Here is a 20,279-nt window from a genome sequence, read left to right as displayed (position 1 = left end):
AAGTGGTGCCGAGCACTCCATTCCTTTTGAGTGCTTGCTTGCATGCTTTGAATCAAACAAGTCACTTGGCAAGCTGCTTGCTAACAGAACACACCTCTTAATTTCACTTATATTTCCATGTGGATGAAATACGTCACCCGAAGCGCTCCAGCCTTACCAGCACCAATATCCCGGTGCAGAGTAGTCTGCAGTCCTGCCGCATTCGGGACATGTGCGCATCTGGACGAACCTCCGTCCAGCAAGACTCTTCACAGAGCTGTGCTGGAACGCCATCTTATGACCTTGTTCATACGAAGTTGATTTCACCCTGAAAAGTACGCAAGGTGAACGGAGACCCCACAGGCCCACTATTTGCCACCTGAAATGATTCTGACCTTGTATTATGCTGATCATACGCAGTGGAAAATCCAGGGGTTGCCAACACATGTGATTAAATTTATAACAGATTGTTGGTCACAAGTGCTTTTGCAAAAAGAACAGACAGTGCTGTGAACATTTATTTTGCAATATCTGTTGTCCTCTGTGATCATCATAGAAATTGTTGAATGTATAAGTGCAGGGACTGAGAAACTGTCATTAGATTAATGCAAGACACGGTATCTAAAGAGAACCCTTGATGATAATGAATTAATGATAGAAACAGTGTTCATAAAAAAATATGTATAGCTTGACCAGAGCTCTACGAAACACTAGTAAAGGTAGCTGTATTCAAGTTGTTATATTTAACATAGTTGCTAGTATGTCATATAGGCACTACCATCACTCAGGTAGGTCTCACTAGTCATGATATTTAAGATTGAAACTTGAAGTTTATTGAATTCAAGCTATTTTATTTTTAGTTATGCATGTAGATATCAAATTAATTAACTTTTATATATTTTTGCACAATACATGCATATCAAAGAATATGTGAATGTGCATTTATTTGAAAGCTGCAATAAAGTTTTCATAACGTTCATATGACTTAGATTTTCTGTTATTTGGAACCCCCCCCCCCATCCAATTCCTGGATTTGCCCCTGATACGCCAGTTGCTCATTCACATGTGACATGTGAATAATTTATCCTGGAGCTGCTGCCATCCACATTCTGAGATAACAAGCAGTGGAACCTGCTACCAAGGGTTATCTATTGATACAAGAAGACCATTCAGGTAGGAATAGGTAATTTTTTTCAGGGTGCCAGCGGTAACTCGCCGACTCTTTGTGGAAGACACCGTGGGATTTTTTAACGTCCACCAAGGACCAGTGCCAGCAGACAGGTGCTCCGACTGAACGTCCATATCCACCGGATGGTGCATTGATTTGTCCTTCGCTCTGCATGTGAAACTCCAGGATGACAGTTCATACTTCGGTTCAAGGTTCAAACCCTGGCTAGATAGCTCAAAGTTGAGCGTGCTTACCTCTAAGCTATCCTCCCAGTCCCAACCTCTCGTGGTGTGGACGGGCGTTGAAAATTCTATAATTTTGCCAACATACTATGTATATGTTTCAATATTCCTCATGTCGCAACAAATTAACTTTAGGAAATACCAACAAAGAAATACCAAGGTTTGAGTTTTTTTTTAATGTGGAGGAAGATTGAAGCGACTAATGAAGGAAAGAAATTCTATCCCTGCCTGTGACGTTGAACTGTTAAACTCAGCGCAGGTGTTATTTTTCTCCAGGTAATATCACACATCTTTCTCCCTGCGGTGGATGGGTTTCCTGATGTCATTGTACTGGGAATCGTGCTTTTGACTGTGAAAATAATTTTCAGGGTAAAACTGATTTGACATCCCCTTGCATAATACTGTGCTCGAATAAACTCGTCATCTCTGAAGTTTCGAGTTTATGAGTTTCCCTAACGCTGGATAATTACACAATTCACTTGGTCGGTTTGCCAAATTTGCTGTTAATTCTGCAGCAGATCGCCCTTCATGCAGCATCAGGGCCATTAACCTTATGTTACAATATCTATAAACACAGAGGTCAAGGCTCATTACAGTACGATGGAGGGGGATGGGTAGAAGAGTAGTATGATGCAGGTTGGCGGGAGCAGGATTAGGAAGGTCTCTGCATTAGAAATTACGTCAAGTAGGTGTCATGTAGGATTAAACTATCTCCATACAAGGAAGCACAAGGGACTTGTACACAAAAGGTCATTTGGCCCATAGTCAGGTCAATATACAGTTTAACCCCCCAAAAATTGCTACAAAAGGTTTCTCAACTGATTCTGGTAGGTTTTAGTGTACTTTATAACATACTAAAAGTTTACCAAAGTGTGACCCCCGGAAAAGTGTTTTTTTTCAAGATGGCGTCCAAGATGGCTGCCGAAACCTTTTAATGATCATAACTCTGTAACTATCAACTCAAATTTGATGATCTTGGTGTCTATCCCTAGGTTTTTGGGGGCAAAGAACACATTAAGATCATAAAAAATGATGTTGGCCGATTATGTAACACAAAAATCCCACCTTTGTCCATAGAATAAGTTTCAGAGCGTTCAGTTTTGAGTGTCATCCTCCTCCTCAGTATCGACCTCTTGAGTGTTGTTTGGATTGTCACAGTTTTCAGTTTGGCAAGGGCCACATGCAGCAGTGCAGGGGAGTCCATAGCGTCTGCAGCTGCATCGAGAGGATTTGCACCCTCTTGAACAGTTGCAATGGATAATTTTCAAGAGTTCGTGAGGCGCAGCATTGTTTTGGGTCATAATTGGAATTAACTGATCATTTTCCTGTTTCCATCCCCATTCAGTTGGGTTCATTTCATTTGCCATCCCCATCCAAACCATAATTTGAAAGTACACACGTTGGCTATGGAATCTTGTTACAGGTGATGTTGGTGGAAGCCGTTCAGGAGTGACAAATGCTTGAGCAGTTGCCACTTTCTTGGTGAAAATGATATGGTGCAGTGATGATAGCGTATCATTCGACTTGCCACCAAATAGATCAACCATCAGGTCTTTTCCAAGATCTGATATGTCCTCTTGAGATTTGTTTTGAAGGATGAATGCACTAGCACAGGACTTCATGACAGGATCAGATTTCACTAATTTTCGGAAGGCTGACTTTTTTCCGATGCCAAAAATCATTGAAGTTGAATCACAGCCTGTGTAGGCATGTAAGGTCAGGTCAGGTTCGATCTGTGACCTGCTACAGGTACCATGTAAACCTGTACTAACCTGTTCCATGGTCGGGTTGTCGGCGACTAAACCGTCTCCCCCACCAGGTTTTCTGGTGAGGAGGGTGTTTGGATATGGACACCCAGCAGGATTAAAAACAAAACCTGTCAAAGGGCGGAGGAGCTCCTTGTGAGCCAACGGCCATCCATATCTAGTGCCCAACTGTGTCTGCGGACGTCCTCCTGCAGTTGGGTTACTTCTTATTAGGAGGTTGGTGGCAGGATTTGCACTCCAGCCACCGTAAAACGCTTCATTCCGCAAAACGCAAAAACGCAAAAAAATCTGAAAACCCACTCCGTGGGAGTACCTCCTGTGCAGCTTCCCTTCGCAGGGCAGCTCACCGGATGATGGGATTGGGGCAAAGCCTTCGGGACCCCCAATCTTTGATAGGAGGGAAACCACGGGGTAACATCCCTGGGTCAGATTGCGGGAGAGTGTGTCGGAGTGGTGCTGAGGTGTCGTCCACCAGACGGCGGTCTCCTTGGGTTAACCTGAGGCGGTCCCTTCGGGTGGGTGCCTGGAATGTCCTATCCCTAAGAGAGGATGATCACCTGTCTCTGTTATCATCTGAGCTCAAGCGTTTGGACATCGGGATTGCAGCTCTCTCTGAGGTTCGGAGACCGGATTGCGGCGAGATAATGGTGGGTGGTTACACCTACTATTGGTCTGGTCGCTCTGATGGTTACCATACCCAAGGAGTTGCTGTAGCTGTGTCCAATAAGCTGACCCCAATGATAATTGAGGTAACACCGGTCAACGAGCGTATTATGAGATTAAGGATTCGTCACTCCTTAGGTGTCATTTCCCTGGTCTCTATTTATGCTCCGACTGAGGCGAGTGATCTTACCGTGAAGGATGCATTCTACGCCACACTCGAGTCTGTGGTTGATCAGTGCCCCAGACGAGATACACTTCTAGTCTTGGGGGATTTCAATGCATCGACTGGAACTGATAGGGATGGTTATGAGGTGTGTGTTGGTCCCCATGGGTCAGGAACTATGAACCAGAATAGCACTAAGTTCCTTGACTTTGCAAGAAGTCATGGACTTAGGGTGGCTGGTTCATGGTTTCAGCGCCCGCAAGCTCATCGCTGGACTTGGTATTCCAACGCTGGCGGTGTGGCAAAGGAGATTGACCATGTCCTCATTGACGGTCGTTGGAGGATGATCCAGAACTGCAGGGTCTACCGGAGTGCTCAGTTCCTCAATACTGACCACAGGCTTGTTGTAGCAACTCTAAAGCTGCACCTTAAATCCTGGAGAATGGTACCATCCCAGCCTAGGCTGGATGTTGCCAAGCTCAGGGATGAGAGAGTAGCTGAGGAGTTTGCGAACAGGCTGAGTGGACACTTGGGGGTCTGGGTGCTTTGGGGGGTCCTGAAGAGTTGTGGAGCGCCTTCAAGACCACCGTCCTTGATGTTGCCGGTGGATGCCTTGGAGTTCACCGCAGGGCAAAGAAGAATTTTGTCTCTCAAGGGACACTGGATACCATTGACCAGAGTCGCAGGGCCAGGCTGAATGGCAGAGCTGAGCTGTTCAGGGAGCTGAGGCGTAAAACTGTACGTGCACTGAGGGTGGACAAGGAGGCCTATGTGCGAGGAATCTGTGAGGGGGTAGAGCATCACCTGTGGACAGGTGATTCTCGTCCCGCTTACAGGGGAATTCGCGCATTACGTTCATCCAAGCCCATCCCTCGGAGCACTGCAGTTCGAGCAGAGAGTGGTAGGCTCTTGACAGAGGAGTCTGAAGTGAAGGCCCGCTGGGCCGGTTACTTTGAGCGGTTGTACCAGGCTGATCCCCCAGCTGTCGAGTTGGACGTCAAGGGTGTTACAATCCCTGTTGCTGACCCTCGAATCAACTGTGGTCCACCATCGCTTGTGGAAACACGAGCTGCGGTGAACCAGTTGAAACGGGGCAAAGCTCCAGGGATCTGTGGCATCCATGCTGAACTTCTCAAGGCTGGTGGAAATGCTGCACTCGCGTCGTTGCATGCAGTTTTGTGCTCTGCCTGGAACACAGGCATCATCCCAACTGACTGGAAGAGGGGCCTTGTTGTCCCTCTCTGGAAAGGGAAGGGTGATCGCCAAGACTGCAACAACTACCGAGGGGTGACGCTGCTCTCAGTGCCGGGCAAGGTCTTTGCTCGGATAATTCTTGATAGGGTTCGCCACCATCTGCTTGAGCACCAGCGTCCAGAGCAGTCAGGCTTTACGCCAAAGAGGTCAACGATTGACCGTATCCTTGCTCTTCGTGTCCTCACTGAACGCAGACGAGAGTTTCGGCAGGGGCTGCTTGCAGCCTATGTTGATCTCTGTAAAGCGTTCGATTCAGTGAATCGGGATGTCCTCTGGAGGATTCTTGGTCTTCGTGGGGTGCCACCGAAACTGATCGATCTGATGTCTGAACTCTACTCTGGTACTGAGAGTGCTGTGAAGTGTGGTGGTACCGCCTCTGACTTATTTCCAGTTGTTACTGGAGTTCGTCAGGGATGTGTACTTGCCCCCACACTTTTCAGCACTTGTATGGACTGGATTTTTGGGAGGATGTCGGAGAGATCAAGTTGCGGTGCATCGTTTGGCAATGTCAAGATCTCGGACCTTGATTTTGCAGATGATGCAGTCATCTTTGCGGAGACTTTAGACATCCTCTTGGGGGCCCTCGAGGTGCTGAATGAGGAGTCGGAGCCGTTGGGATTACGGATTTCTTGGGTCAAAACAAAGATCCAGGCTTTCGGTGACATCTTGGATGCTGCTGTCCTGTCTGTGTCTGTTTGTGGTGAGGATGTTGAGGTCGTGGATAGATTCACTTACCTTGGCAGTGATATTCATGTCTCCGCAGGTTGTGAGCCGGAGGTCAATAGACGTCTGGGTCGGGCCTGGGGAGTCATGGATTCACTGGATCATGGGGTGTGGCGCTGCCGGTACCTGTGCGGGAGGACGAAAGTCCGAGTCTTCAGGTCCTTGGTACTTCCAGTCTTGCTCTATGGGTGCGAGACTTGGACTTTGACCAAGGATCTGAGACGGAGACTTAATTCCTTTGGTACCAGGTCTCTTCGGAGAATCCTTGGCTATCGCTGGTCGGATTTTGTGTCCAACGAGCGGTTGCTGAGAGAGACTCGGATGAGATTTGTTACCTGCATAGTCCGTGAGCGTCAGCTGCGGCTGTATGGACATGTGGCTCGTTTTCCTGACGCTGATCCTGCTCACCAGATTCTCTCAGCGAGGGAGTCTCATGAGTGGAGGAGGCCAGTGGGCCGACCACGTGCCTCATGGTTGCAGCAGGTTGACCATCATCTCAAGGAGATGGGGATGGGCCTGGCATCTGCCTGGGGGATGGCCAGACGGAGGCCCCTGGAGTACCGGCGGAAAGTGGACGCAGCGACGCGCTGTTCTGGCACATGCTCCCATACCTGACCTGACCTGTAGGCATGTACAAAGAGCAACTCATTGCTCACATCGTCTCCTAAAGTGTCTTTCAACAGGTTAATGTTAAACACTTTGTGTTCTTTTGATTGCATGTTTGCATCAGAACGGAAGTAGATGATTTCATTGTCTGTTCTCGAGTAATGAAGGAGCAAGATCAGTAAATCTGTATCCTCACCGCCCAACATTGTGGTGCAATGACGGGATCGTTCAACAGTTGCCTTAACGATATCAACGTCGGCATCCCCTGGTGACTGAATGACATGGCATCCCCTTTTAGTTAGTGTTGTGCTGATGAGAGCAATAATGTCTGCCATGTTTTTGTCACGAGACAAAAAGTCCTCCTTTTTGCCTGAAAACTCTGTTTCTGCAGTGAAACTAACAATAGGGTGCAGGTTTTGTCCTCGTCTCTAATGTGTGTTGTCTTTTATGGAGGGACCTTCACCATAGCCATTGAACACCACTGTCGCTAGTCCATAATGTCTCACAGTGAAGTCTGCATAAGACTCAGCTATTGCATTATATGAGTCACCTTTCTTCCACGGTAAAGGATGGAGCAAAGAGCCACCATCGAGCACGTAACAATCGGTTTTAGGAATAGAGTTCATCACAGCCTCACTTGATAAGTCCGCAGCATGGTCTCGAATTGCAGCAATGCCAACCCTCCCGATTTCATCGGGAGGCTTCCGAAAATTCACCCAAACTCCCGCCCTTACGATCACTATCCTTATCCTCCCGAAATTTTGATATTTTTGCACTGTTCACTAATCAGAATGTACTAGTATGAGAATTGAATGAAAAGCATCGTCTGCTACGTATAGCATGTGGTAACTCCATAACGTTCGCTGCTACCAAATTGTACGTAAAAAATTGCAAATTCAAATGAGGAGCAGCGAAACATTGGGTCTGGATCTCGCTTATGCGATCATGCACTGAGATTTAGTGCATGCGGTATGTGTGCAATACAGTGCATGCGGTATGTATGCACAGTGTATATGCATGCGATACGCTCACTGCATGCAGCTGGGCCCCGTACCAGCCCGGCGGTCGCGACCACCGTGCGGTGTTTAACAGCCGCTAGAGTTCTACGAGTCGCGCTGCAGCTGTGGAACATCGACTTCGAAGTTACCGATGCTTCAAGCCCTCGATGTTGATTACGAAATGGCAGAAAAGAAGCTTACGAAGACCAAGAAATGGTCTCAGAAGTACAAGACCGAATACAGTCTCTAATACCCGTGTATTCGAAAGTCTGAAAGAGGAATTCATCATGCGTATTGTACAGTATGCAGCGTTGATATTTCAGTTGAGCACGGAGGTCGCGATGATATTCGGAAGCACGTTGGAAGCAAACGGCACACAGACATTGCAAAGGAGAGATCTTCGAGCACGAGTACCGGTACACTTCTGAATTATTTCACCAAACAAGGGACAAGCGAGGAAGAGGATGTTACCCGAGCGGAACTTCTCTTTAGTGGATTTATTGTGGAACATAACTTGCCCATATCAGTCTCAGATCATGCTGGACCTCTATTTCAAAAGATGTTTCCAGATTCAAAAGTTGCTTCAAAGTATGGATGTGCAAGAACAAAAACTTCAGCAATAATTGGTGAGTTGTCAAATGTTACTGCTTCATCTATTGCCGATATTGCTAGACTAGCTCCATTTAGCCTAGCTACAGACGGTAGCAATGACAGTGGTGAGGCCCAGCTATATCCTGTCCTGATTTCGTACTATGACAACAGTGCTGGGATTGTGAAGCAAGGTTTGCTAAGTTTGCCTGCGTGCAAACAAGATTCCACTGGAGAAAACATTTTCAAACTGCTTGATCATGAGTTCAGTGACAGGAAAATTCCGTGAGGAAATTGTGTTTCCTTTTGTGCTGATAATGCCTCTGTCATGGTGGGCAAGCACAAAGGAGTCGCTGCTTATATCCACAAACAAAATCCAGAGTGCTACATCATGGGATGCCCTTGCCATATGATGCACAATACGGCCAAGAAGGCGGCTCAGGCCTTACCCATTGAATTAGATGACTTTCTCATCGATATTTACTACTACTTGGACAAAAGTAGTAAACGCGTCAAAGGAGTGAAAGCACTGCAAGAACTCTGTGATGCCCCGACACACAAGATTCTGAAGCATGTCGCAACAAGGTGGCTGTCCCTTGGTCAGTGCCTAGACAGGCTGATTGAACAGTGGGAGCCACTTCTCCTCTTCTTCAAAGAAGAAGTACGAAGAAAAATGCAACCAACTGTAGCCAAGACTCTAACAACGAGCAAGAAGGACGGCACTGTATCTACTGCCAGTACTGGCACTGCAGGATCAAGCACTAGTGGAGCAGCATTCACCACTACCACTGCAGTATCTGCTGCGAAGAAGACAGCAGGGACAGCACCAAAACCAATGCTGAGAGCAGGTAGCATCACCGGCCCTTCATCACGTTCATCTACAAAGCAGATCCCTTCAGAGTCGAGAAAGACTGTGATAGTCCCATCTACAGGCAAAGAAGGACCCAAGTTAAGTTCTGCTTTTGCCAAATCACTTGATAATAGCTCAGCAAAACCTTCGAATCAGAGGTCTTCTTCCTTGGCTACACCTACCTCAAGCTCTCTCCTCAAACGTAAAATTGGATCTGGTACTACGAGTCTGACCTCTTCTGCTGGCAGTAAACGCAAGTGTGATCGCCCTGCGGCTAAGTGTACTACGAGTTCTACAACTAAAAGCGCATCTTCCTCAAACACTGTGCAGGAATCTAGAGAAAAACGTGTCAACAGGATGTTCTTGTCTCCACAAACAAAACTCTATTGTTTCTTCCTTCGATATGCTAACAAGCTTTTTGAGAAGGGGAATCTTCTGCTCCAAAGAGACGAACCCTGTATTCATCTCCTGCACGGAGAATTGAATGGTCTTCTGAAAGATATCTTCGTACGGTTTTTGAAACCATCGGTGTCATCGGTTGCTCTGGTAAATGTACCCTTCTCTGACAGAAATCATCAGAAGAATGATGAGGACCTCATGATTGGGAACGATGCCAAACTGTATATAAGGGAACAAAGGAGTCTCAAGAAATCCACCTTCACTCTGAGTGAGTCAGACATCCAAGGTTTCTTCAGTGCAGTTCGCTCATATTATGTGAAAGCCTGCAATTACATCTTCAAAACCTGGCCGCTAGATGATGAATTAGCCAAGCATGCTCAGGTGCTGGATGTTAAGCTACACCAAGAAGTGGGGTTTGACTGTGTGGAGTTTTTCATCAAGAAATTCCCCTGTCTGTTCAGTGGCGGTGATAGTGACATAGACAGTCTTGAGAGTGAATTCGCTCACTACCAGGCAGACGCCTCCATAGCTACAATTGCTACTGAGACAGTGAGAGTGGATGAGCAGTGGCATCGGATTTCACAGCTCACAGATCCCTGCACTGGTGCCAAGAAGTATCTTAATTTGAGCAAAGTGATGAAGGGAATCTTGGTCATTCCTCATTCGAACGCATCATGTGAGCGGGCACTCAGTCTTGTACGGAAGAATCATACTGAATTTCGTCCCAATTTGAGTGTCAAAACCCTGGAAGCTCTCTTAATTGAAAAACTAGCTCATAGCACCCCTTGCTACCAGAGAGAATACAGCAAAGACATAATCAGAAGGGCTAAAAGAGCCACACAGCTGTCACTCAGCAAAGCTGCCATGGAAAAAGCAAGCAGCAGTAGTACCAGCCAGTAAGGTAAGAAAAATATTGCTTCTTTTGTGCTTTTTGTTAATCTTTGATTGTCCCCTAACTTACTAATATTAACATACATGTAACATTAAAAAGTGCACAATTTTCCCCTTTTTTTGTTCAAAAAGTGGGAATTCTTAACATGTTAAATGCTCCAAAATAGGGCTCAGAGGGCACTAGAGAGCGTCTAGAACCCCAGAGCTTCCAGGGCCCTAAGGCGGGCCCTGGACCCCGCCGCAAGGGTCGAGCGCTCCGCGCTCGAGATATGCGCTTCGCGCACATTATTTGGTGTCGGTTGCAAATCCTCCCTAATTCTGATTTCCAAAAGTTGGCATCTCTGGAATTGCCTGAGCAAGCTGAGGTTTGCCTGCTTTTCAAAGAATGTTCCTGACCTCAAAGAGGGCTGGAGGGCAGGGGTTTAGTTCATAGGTCAAAACATCTTTAAGGGAAAGATATCCTGACCTTGATACCACAAGGAAACGCTGGAACAGAAGGGCAGGATCAATGGTACGATCAGGAGCAATCTTCACAGCAGAGATATTCCCAAGGGTTTGGGCTCTGTCTTTCCGCTTGAATTTGTAAGTAAATGCCGACTTTCCGATTATATCTTCAATGATCTTGTTCCCAACCGATTCAAAGGCATGTACATTCACATCTGGCCCAGCCACTATCCCGTTGACAATGTTTCTCAGAGTAGAATCAGATGTGAAGGGTGAGCAGGCTGCAAGCTTTATCCGAATTTTCTCGAGATCAGATGCATCTCTTTTGATGCATGCCTCAGTTGAGTCTTTGTGTTGCGGACTTGTAGTATAGGTCAGGTCTGTGAAATCCTGCATCGCACTGTTGTACTCGGATGTTACAGGTGCAGATAAGGTCCAAAAGTTTTGCATGTCCTCGGTCATCCCACTGCCACGAGTTAGACCACCAGTGCTCTCTAGAGACCTCATCAGCGTTTGTTCAATGACAAGATCACTACTAAGCCCTGCTCAGCACTGATTGCTCCTACGAACAACGTGAAAACCATCAAGGAACCTTCGATAAACGTCTGGGTGTTTTTCCTCCAGGTTGCTCATTTGCTGCAGGTAGTAACGAGCAGATCGCAGGTAATTTAAGTGCCCAGCTGCAGCAAAAAATCTTAACTTATGCTCTGTGATATAAAAATGGTTACAATGTGTTCATTTTGACGCCATATTGGATTTTGTGTTACATATTTGGCCAACATCATTTTTTATGATCTCAATGTGTTCTTTGCCCCCAAAAACCTAGGAAGAGACACCAATATCATCAAATTTGAGTTGATAGTTACAGAGTTATGATCATTAAAAGGTTTCGGCAGCCATCTTGGACGCCATCTTGAAAAAAACACTTTTCCTGGGGTAAAACTTTGGTAAACTTTTAGTATGTTATAAAGTACACTGAAACCTACCAGAATCGGTTGAGAAACCTTTTGTAGCAATTTTTTGGGGGTTGAGGGGGTATTTTCCATATATTGACCTGACGACCATCATACCTGCATTCTATCAACACCACATTATTTCAATCAATCACTCAGTTTCTCCAGTTAATTCCATTGGGATGAGGAGAGGAGAACATTGGGGGTAAGCACAGGGATATTAGCAGGATATTTTTGTGTGCTTGCTCAGGGCGAGAGAGAATTCAAGGTCAAATCGGTTATAAAATGACCAAACACAAGCAACATTCGCCTGTTAATGAGAGCCTCTCCCAGACATCACAATCATTACACATATATACAATCGCCCATCCGTTATCCAAGCCACCAACCAGTGCTGCAAATATCCCTGCAACCCCTCACTGTCCCCATGGCTTCAAGGTTCCTATCTAATTTCAGTTTTAATCCATTTCCTGTTCCTGCTGTCACTACCTTAATCCAGTGAGGCCCTTCCATGCATTAACGACTGGGTGATGACATGATTGTTTGGGTATATGACTGAAGCTATGGGGGTGAACATCAGTTACTTTATCTGAACAAGTATGTAAGTCACTTGACAATAGGCTAGATCCACATATGACTCATATTGGTCAGATTCCCCTCAACGAAAGGGACTAAAATGATGAAGAACCTCTATCTACCAGCAATTGTAAACACAGGAAAAACACCCACTCTCAAGCAGAACTCGAACAACAAAACAAGCACCACTGACAGGGATCTACAATCTCATCAAATTGGCTCCATTAGATACGAAGCTTTGCATGGAAGCAGACGAGACTTACTGCGAGGCGGATGCACTCTGCACCTTCTGGGAATGATATGCAGCAGACCTTTGAGCTGAACGTGCCATCATATCACCGTGTCCTTGGTGGACATGTAGAGTTGTCATGTTTTCCACTGCACCTGCACTCCCACAGTGTATTTCTTTCACTCAAGTTCACAATATCTACTCCCAAGGCACATTGCACAGTGCATGAAGTCTGTCTGTCTCTGTCTCTGTCTCTGTCTCTGTCTCTGTCTCTGTCTCTGTCTCTGTCTCTCTCTCTCTCTCTCTCTCTCTCTCTCTCTCTCTCTCTCTCTCTCTCTCTCTCTCTCTCTCTCTCTCTCTCTCTCTCTCTCTCTCTCTCTCTCCAAGATTGGTATCAGTGCTTAACTTTCCACTGGTCTCTCCAAAACACAAATAGACACACTGCAGATATTTTCCTGCCTGAGTGGGTGGCAGTGGAGGGGTCACGGAGGTGACATCACGTGCTAAATACTGGTCGTTTCACCAGGTTATCAACTGGTGCACATCATTTTACCCAATACTATGCTTTCGATGAGATGACGAGAGAAAACAAGTCATACGTTAAAATGGCAGAATGAGTTGCCATCAGCAATGTCTTCCATGGCTTCTGAACTGCAACCCTCGATGTTCTTGTGCTCGATGCATTTGATAGTCTTCCGCATACATGTAATTGTTTGTCCTAATTCACACAATGTCACATTCATTCGGGGAGAGGGGGTGTCACCTGTGTGTATGTGCTGCGAAAAGCCTGGCATTGGCTTGACGGTTAAGGTGGCTGGCTTAAGATATTAGGGTTTTGAGTTGGAGCCCCTGTTTTATCGTTGGATTAACACCAGTTGGGGTTGACTCAGCCTGTCATCCGTCCGAGGTTGGCAAAATGAGTACCAGTGTAATGGTAATGGAGGGCACTGCATCAATGGCACAGCTGTGCCCTCCAGAAAATGATGCAACCAGCAACCACAGGCTGCACACAATAACTAGCCAATGCGGTGCGGAGGGAGGATTTGGAGATTTGTGCATTTACCAATGATCATCGATATATATTTGCACGATTGTTTTTTTTACATCATGTTTACTTGTTTATTTCAATTAAAAGTCGATACTTATTTGGCCGAGGGGAAGCGAAGCGAGGTCGAAGCCGTTTATTCCTGATATGTGAAACACCCTGCAACCCACGCCTGCAGAAAACAGACTTTTTGGAACACCGACTGCATTTTCCATCCAATCATCCTGAAACTTTGTTGGAACATTCCCCACGGGTTGGCACTCCTATGTTGGAAGTTTTGTGCCAATCTCTCAAGCGGTTGCAGAGAAAATGGATTTACAAGTGAAGAAAGGTGAAAAGTGAGGACCTCGGCCGACGATCCACAATTAGTGGGGCAACTTAGCATAACAATTATGCATTTTGTGAGGAAAGCACCAAATTTGGCACACTAGTAGCCTATCATATTATGAACAGATTTGGATATTGGGCCATCTCAAAATTTTTGATGGTAGTGGAAAATGGCTGCCACAGCCATCAGCGGCTGAATTTTAGATGGCCCAATATCCAAATCTGTTCATAATATGATAGGCTACTAGTGTGCCAAATTTGGTGCTTTCCTCACAAAATGCACAATTGTTATGCTATATTTAGCTAAGTTGCACCACTAAATATGGTGAAGGATGGTTGAAGTTTCTCACACAAGGTCACACAACTGTTTTGCATCTCCCCTCCAAGGTTCCACAAACCACATGAATTCCACACACATATTGTTAAGTTAAGAGTGAACTGATGATCCTCATCTCTGTGTGCAATCCACACGTTTGTTCCAAGGAATCAGTGGTTCACTTGTGGAGCCTGGATCGGTTTCATCAATGCGTGCGCCGTCCCTCGGATGGGGGTGCCCAATGGTGCCCCCATTAAACGTGAGCCCCGTCCGCCAGTATTAGTCGGTGGACGTTAAAGATCCTAGTTTGTTTTTCGTGAAGAGTAGGGCGAGTATTTGCCGGCACCATGGAGAAATTCAATATTCCTGCCTCAACCAGCAGGGGGTACTGCATCAGCAGCACAGCCACACTCCCAGCAATAATGCAAACCAGCAGGCACAGGCTGCACACGAAATTAATTGACTTAGAAAAGCAAGAAAGGGATTTCAAAGCACGAGTTGGAGTAAAAACTTGAAAATCATTTCGGTGGAGGTTCGTGTTGATGGAAGGAGGGGTGGGGCAGGACAGGGGTTGGGGTTGTCAGGTAGGGGGAGGATTAGTGATGTAGTTTGTCATGCACGCGCTTGACACCACATGTTTATAAATATCCCCGAGTGGGCTGACCATCATCTCTTGAGGTTGTAATTCAGACCTTCTGGGAAATGTCATGGATGTTAGACTGGCGTCAATTTGGGGGAGCCCCTTTTCCGAAATCGAAAAATCCAACACCGTGTGGTCCTGCGGACCATCGAGGAGAAGAACTGTATCGGGTTTCAGAGCAAACCGGTTGGTAAATAAGGGACGAGTATGGATCTGAACTTTCTGGGGGTAACGCCCCCCAGGAGCCCCATGATCCAAAATCGAAAAATCCCGAGCCATTGTGTGGGCTACTGTCTTGTATTCATGTGTGAAGTTTCAGAACAATCATCTTGATGGCAAGGGAGGAGCAGGAAAATTAACAAAAAGTTAGCAGACGACCGACCGACGGACATCCAGACATCACGACCCATTTTATTAGGTCATCTTTTTGAGATCGAGATGAGATTACCTAATAAGTTGAACAAGTTTCACGCATGGTATGTCCCGCAGTCCTAACATTTATGGATTACACGAGTGTGGTTATTAAATGACATTTTCATTTATTATTTTTGCTTCAAAAAAAAAAAGAAGTATTTTTTCAACCATTACCAACCTAATAACATAGTTCACCAACTGATGATGGTTTTCCTTTCTTTGCAGCTCAGTTTGCTGATGAATGTTCACGTCCCACCCATTGAATGGCATACCTAAATAATGTGGACAAACTGTTCGGTGCATCTTCAGACACGGTAACTCAAGGTCGTCTATCAACAGAGCAAAAAGTGTCTGACAGTGTTGCTATTCGCCAAACCATAGTCATTTCAGGTGAATATTTGAAAATGACTTTTTAACTGAGTTTGATCAATAAGAGCTGTGACCTGGACACGCGGTGGTTCATGAGCGTTGAAGCAATTCTCCATAAATGCGAGAGCTGTGCTCCACTCTGTTTATGGAACTTTTGAAGATGTTGCCACATCTTAGTATGAACACATCCCCGTCCCTGATGGTCGTTGCCAAATTGACGCGGAGCCGACTTGCATCGCAGAGCAGTGAATGCAATTTTCCATGAACATGATGTTCACGACGAATAAATCTCCGAAGAACATTGTTCATATCTGATAAATACATTCTTGCCTTACAGACAAAACCTTCAAGTTGCAAATTTGTCATTTCATCACATCGCCGGGACCATCCTGTACCCCGTCCTCTGTAACCAGTGTGACCACTCCTTGGCTTTTTTTTCACAAGATCTTGGCTATTCGTTGTTCACCTTGGCATCTTGGTTTTCTATAGGTTTTCTTGGCGTATAGGTTTTCTATTATCATCGCTTTTCTGAAACCTTATGAATTCTTGGCTTTTTTCATTGGCTCACCTTGGCATTTATGAAAATGAGGAGTGGTCACACTGTAACTGGAAATAAAATAATCTTTTGTTGTTTGGACAAAGCTGTAACGACCTCTGGGGAATGGATGCTCTGGCTGTAGGGGGAAAAAAATCCCATGTGCACTTCGAATGGCTGGTACTAGTGGTGGTGGTGGTGGCTGGAGGGGAGGGGGACAGGGCTGTGGGGGTAGGGGGGGGTTCATGATTTCCACCTCGTACAGATATTAAGTCCATATCACATAAGAAACCTTTCAAATATACAGTCACAGCTTTTAGTATGGAATTACCATTTTACAACAAATGTATAATGAAACAATCATTGAACATATGGATTATATTAATTAATATAGCGTGCAATATAATAATTAATAAACTGAGCGACTCATGCCAAATACACAACTCGAAGAGTTTAAAAAATACACAACTAAAAAGGGAAAGCAATTTAATGAGGCCAAAGAGGTTTTGGGCTTGTGGAAGAGAGGAGGTGTCAAAAGAATGGGGTAATAACTTACCAAGGTGAAGATCTCTCAGGGAAAGCCAAAGAAAAGGGATATGAGCAAAGGTCGCCCTTATCGGAGTGTATAAGCATGTCCAGTGGAACTCAGACGCCAGGGTTGAGGGAGGGGGTGCACCAGGGGGACTAAAATAAGCCCCAAGGGCTGGCTCTGCTGTCACCCACCAGAGATTATCCTTGTAAGGAAGCAGAGTGCGAAGAGGACGAAAGGCGCGGTGTCGAGGGACGGTGAAAGGTCTGCACAGCCCCAAAGAATGTGGACCGTCACTCCAAAAGGTCCACGGCGAATGGTTACCTGGGGGTTGTCAAAAACTTACATGATTAGGCAGACTTGATGTCCCTTTCATGAACACAACAGATACAAAGGAGGAAAAAGGTGACAAGAGATAGATATCCAATATGGAGTTCGAGGAGGTCCCCGATCAGATGAAGTCACGGATGGGGGTTAGAAAATTGTGCAAAAAACCCTGAAATCATGGGATGGATGTGTTAAGGAGTCAGATATCTATTACGGATGTACCAGAAATTTGGGGGACGAGGGGGGAGCGAAGGTGGGCAGAAATGAAGAACAATGGAGGACAGTAATGAGGAGAGAGAGAGAGAAGAGAAAGAGTGGGAGGAGGTAGGAATAAGGGGAGGGAAGGGAAGAGGAACAGGTGACACATGGAGTACAATTAATCGAGAGGAGTTTGACTCGCCCCCATATTTTCGTACATAATAAATTGATGGTATTTTAAAACTCTGACGTCATAATCTGATTACTCGAGGAAGTCTCTCATGGGCATCAGATTTTTTTCCAACCACTTGAGCTGGAATTGCGGTGATCGTAACTGAAAGCAGGGTCACAATCCCTCCCGGGGTCACGTGTGTGTGGGATTATCGGAATGAACTCTAATTTTAGGCGAACATGTTCGGAAAAAATTCTGATCCCTCTTCGGAATGATGTTCACCAGTCGTCGGTGTCCATGGATCATTTGAAATTTGTTTGGATGGATTGCTTTGCTCAATGTTCCACGTTGTTGGGCCTTGCACATGCACCATGGATATTAAAAAGGGTGTCATCATGGATATCATCCCAACCCACCTCCTCACGAACCCCACCTCACCTCCTCACGAACCCCAACCCACCTCCTCACAAACCCCTCACCTCCTTAGGAACCCCACCTCACCTCCTCACGAACCCCACCTCACCTCCTCACGAACCCCAACCTACCTCTTCACGAACCCCACCTCACCTCCTCAGGAACCCCAACCCACCTCCTCACGAACCCCACCTCACCTCCTCACAAACCCCAACCCACCTCCTCACGAACCCCACCTCACCTCCTCACAACCCCCACCCCCCCTCCTCACAAACCCCACCTCACCTTCTTTGGAACCCCAGCTCACCTCCTCACAAAGCCCAACTCACCTCCTCACAAAGCCCAGCTCACCTCGTTACGAACCCCATCTTACCTCCTCACAAATCCCACCTCACCTCCTTAGTAATCCCAACCCACCTCCTCACGAACCCCACCTCACCTCCTCACAAACCCCAACCCACCTCCTCACGAACCCCAACCCACCTCGTCACAAACCCCAACCCACCTCCTCACGAACCCCACCTCCTCACGAACCCCACCTCAACTTCTCACAACCCCCAACCCACCTCCTCACGAACCCCACCTCAACTCCTCACGAACCCCAACCCACCTCCTCACAAACCCCAACCCACCTCCTCACGAACCCCACCTCACCTCCTCACGAACCCCAACCCACCTCCTCACCTCCTTAGGAACCCCACCTCACCTCCTTACAAACCCCAACCCACCTCCTCACGAACCCCACCTCACCTCCTCACGAACCCCAACCCACCTCCTCACCTCCTTAGGAACCCCACCTCACCTCCTTACAAACCCCAACCCACCTCCTCACGAACCCCACCTCACCTCCTCACGAACCCCAACCCACCTCCTCACCTCCTTAGGAACCCCACCTCACCTCCTTACAAACCCCAACCCACCTCCTCACGAACCCCACCTCACGAACCCCAACCTACCTCCTCACGAACCCCACCTCACCTCCTCAGGAACCCCAACCCACCTCCTCACGAACCCCACCTCCTCACGAACCCCACCTCCTCACGAACCCCACCTCACCTCCTCACAACCCCCAACCCACCTCCTCACAAACCCCACCTCACCTCCTTTGGAACCCCAGCTCACCTCCTCACAAACCCCAACCCACCTCCTCACAAAGCCCACCTCACCTCCTTACGAACTCCACCTCACCTCCTCACAAACCCCCTCACCTCCTTAGGAACCCCAACCCACCTCCTCACGAACCCCACCTCACCTCCTCACAAACCCCAACCCACCTCCTCACGAACCCCAACCCACCTCGTCACAAACCCCAACCCACCCCCTCACGAACCCCACCTCCTCACGAACCCCACCTCCTCACGAACCCCACCTCAACTTCTCACAACCCCCAACCCACCTCCTCACGAACCCCACCTCAACTCCTCACGAACCCCAACCCACCTCGTCACAAACCCCAACCCACCCCCTCACGAACCCCACCTCCTCACGCACCCCCCCTCCTCACGAACTCCACCTCAACTTCTCACAACCCCCCACCCACCTCCTCACGAACCCCACCCCAACTCCTCACGAACCCCAACCCACCTGCTTCCCAAACCTGCCCCACCTTCTCCAGAACAATCCCCACCCCACCTCCTCTCCAAACCCAACCCAAACTCCCCCACCTCCTGCTCGACCCTACCTCCACCTTGTCCCCAAGCCCACCCCACCTCCTCTCGAACCACAACCAACCTCCTCCCCTCAACCCACCTCATATGCTCCCCAACCCCAGCCCACCTCCTCCTCAACCACACCTCCTCCACAACGCAACCCCACTCCTGCAGCTGGCTTGTGAATTCTCACGTACACACCGTCACAACCACACCAGAGAATTATGAACAGCCCGAGGCCTGCAGTGATTGATTGCTTTCCATGAATGTCAAAATGGCTCCAAATTAGGCAACCAGAGCACGAGCTCGGTGTGGGAGCAAAATTGCAAACAATTTTTATCTTAATAATAGAACTCAACTCGACTCGGGCAGGGCATGAAAAATATTTCTGCGGATTAAGCTACCCGAATCCACAGTCCACTCCCCGACCACCCCCAAATTATTTACCTGGACCATGTAATGATTCCCCATCTTCACAACCCAACCCCTCTCCCTTACCACCCCCTAATTATTTACTTGGAACATCTAATGGTTCCCCATCTTCACAACCCAACCCCTTTCCCCTACCACTCCCAAATTATTTACCTGGACCATCTAATGGTTCCCCATCTTCACAACCCAACCCCTCTCCCCTACCACCCCCTAATTATTTACTTGGAACATCTAATGGTTCCCCATCTTCACAACCCAACCCCTTTCCCCTACCACTCCCAAATTATTTACCTGGAACATCTAATGGTTCCCCATCTTCACAACCCAACCCCTCTCCCCTACCACCCCCAAATTATATACCTGGACCATCTAATGATTCCCCATCTTCACAACCCAACCCCTCTCCCCTACCACCCCCAA

At 47.2% G+C, this 20,279-nt stretch overlaps 1 protein-coding gene and 1 long non-coding RNA gene across 3 annotated transcripts in view; one reads left to right on the top strand and one right to left on the bottom strand.

Annotated features, from left to right (window-relative positions):
• Positions 1 to 16,844, bottom strand: part of MYOM1 (myomesin 1) — a 160,929-nt gene extending 144,085 nt beyond the window's left edge. The window contains exons 1-3 of one of the 2 annotated variants that reach the window (XM_085846647.1): positions 16,695 to 16,844; positions 12,527 to 12,647; positions 158 to 307 (exon numbers count right to left, since the gene is read on the bottom strand). In XM_085846647.1, coding sequence (XP_085702773.1) covers positions 158 to 307; positions 12,527 to 12,633 — 257 coding nt within the window. In that variant the 5' untranslated portion in view covers positions 12,634 to 12,647; positions 16,695 to 16,844. The remainder of the gene's footprint in view (positions 1 to 157; positions 308 to 12,526; positions 12,648 to 16,694) is intronic. The other variant, XM_085846648.1, reaches the window with a different exon arrangement.
• On the top strand, positions 14,808 to 16,251 carry LOC147017200 (uncharacterized). The gene is made up of 2 exons (XR_015049725.1): positions 14,808 to 15,296; positions 15,460 to 16,251. It is a non-coding gene; the product is annotated as an uncharacterized LOC147017200 (long non-coding RNA).
• Positions 16,845 to 20,279: the final 3,435 nt, after the last annotated feature.

Source organism: Eptatretus burgeri, chromosome 11, assembly GCF_056783735.1.
Source record: "Eptatretus burgeri isolate ZD-2024b chromosome 11, Ebu_testis_v1, whole genome shotgun sequence".
NCBI classification, from domain to species: domain Eukaryota; kingdom Metazoa; phylum Chordata; class Myxini; order Myxiniformes; family Myxinidae; genus Eptatretus; species Eptatretus burgeri.
This window is presented reverse-complemented; position numbering and strand designations above follow the sequence as displayed.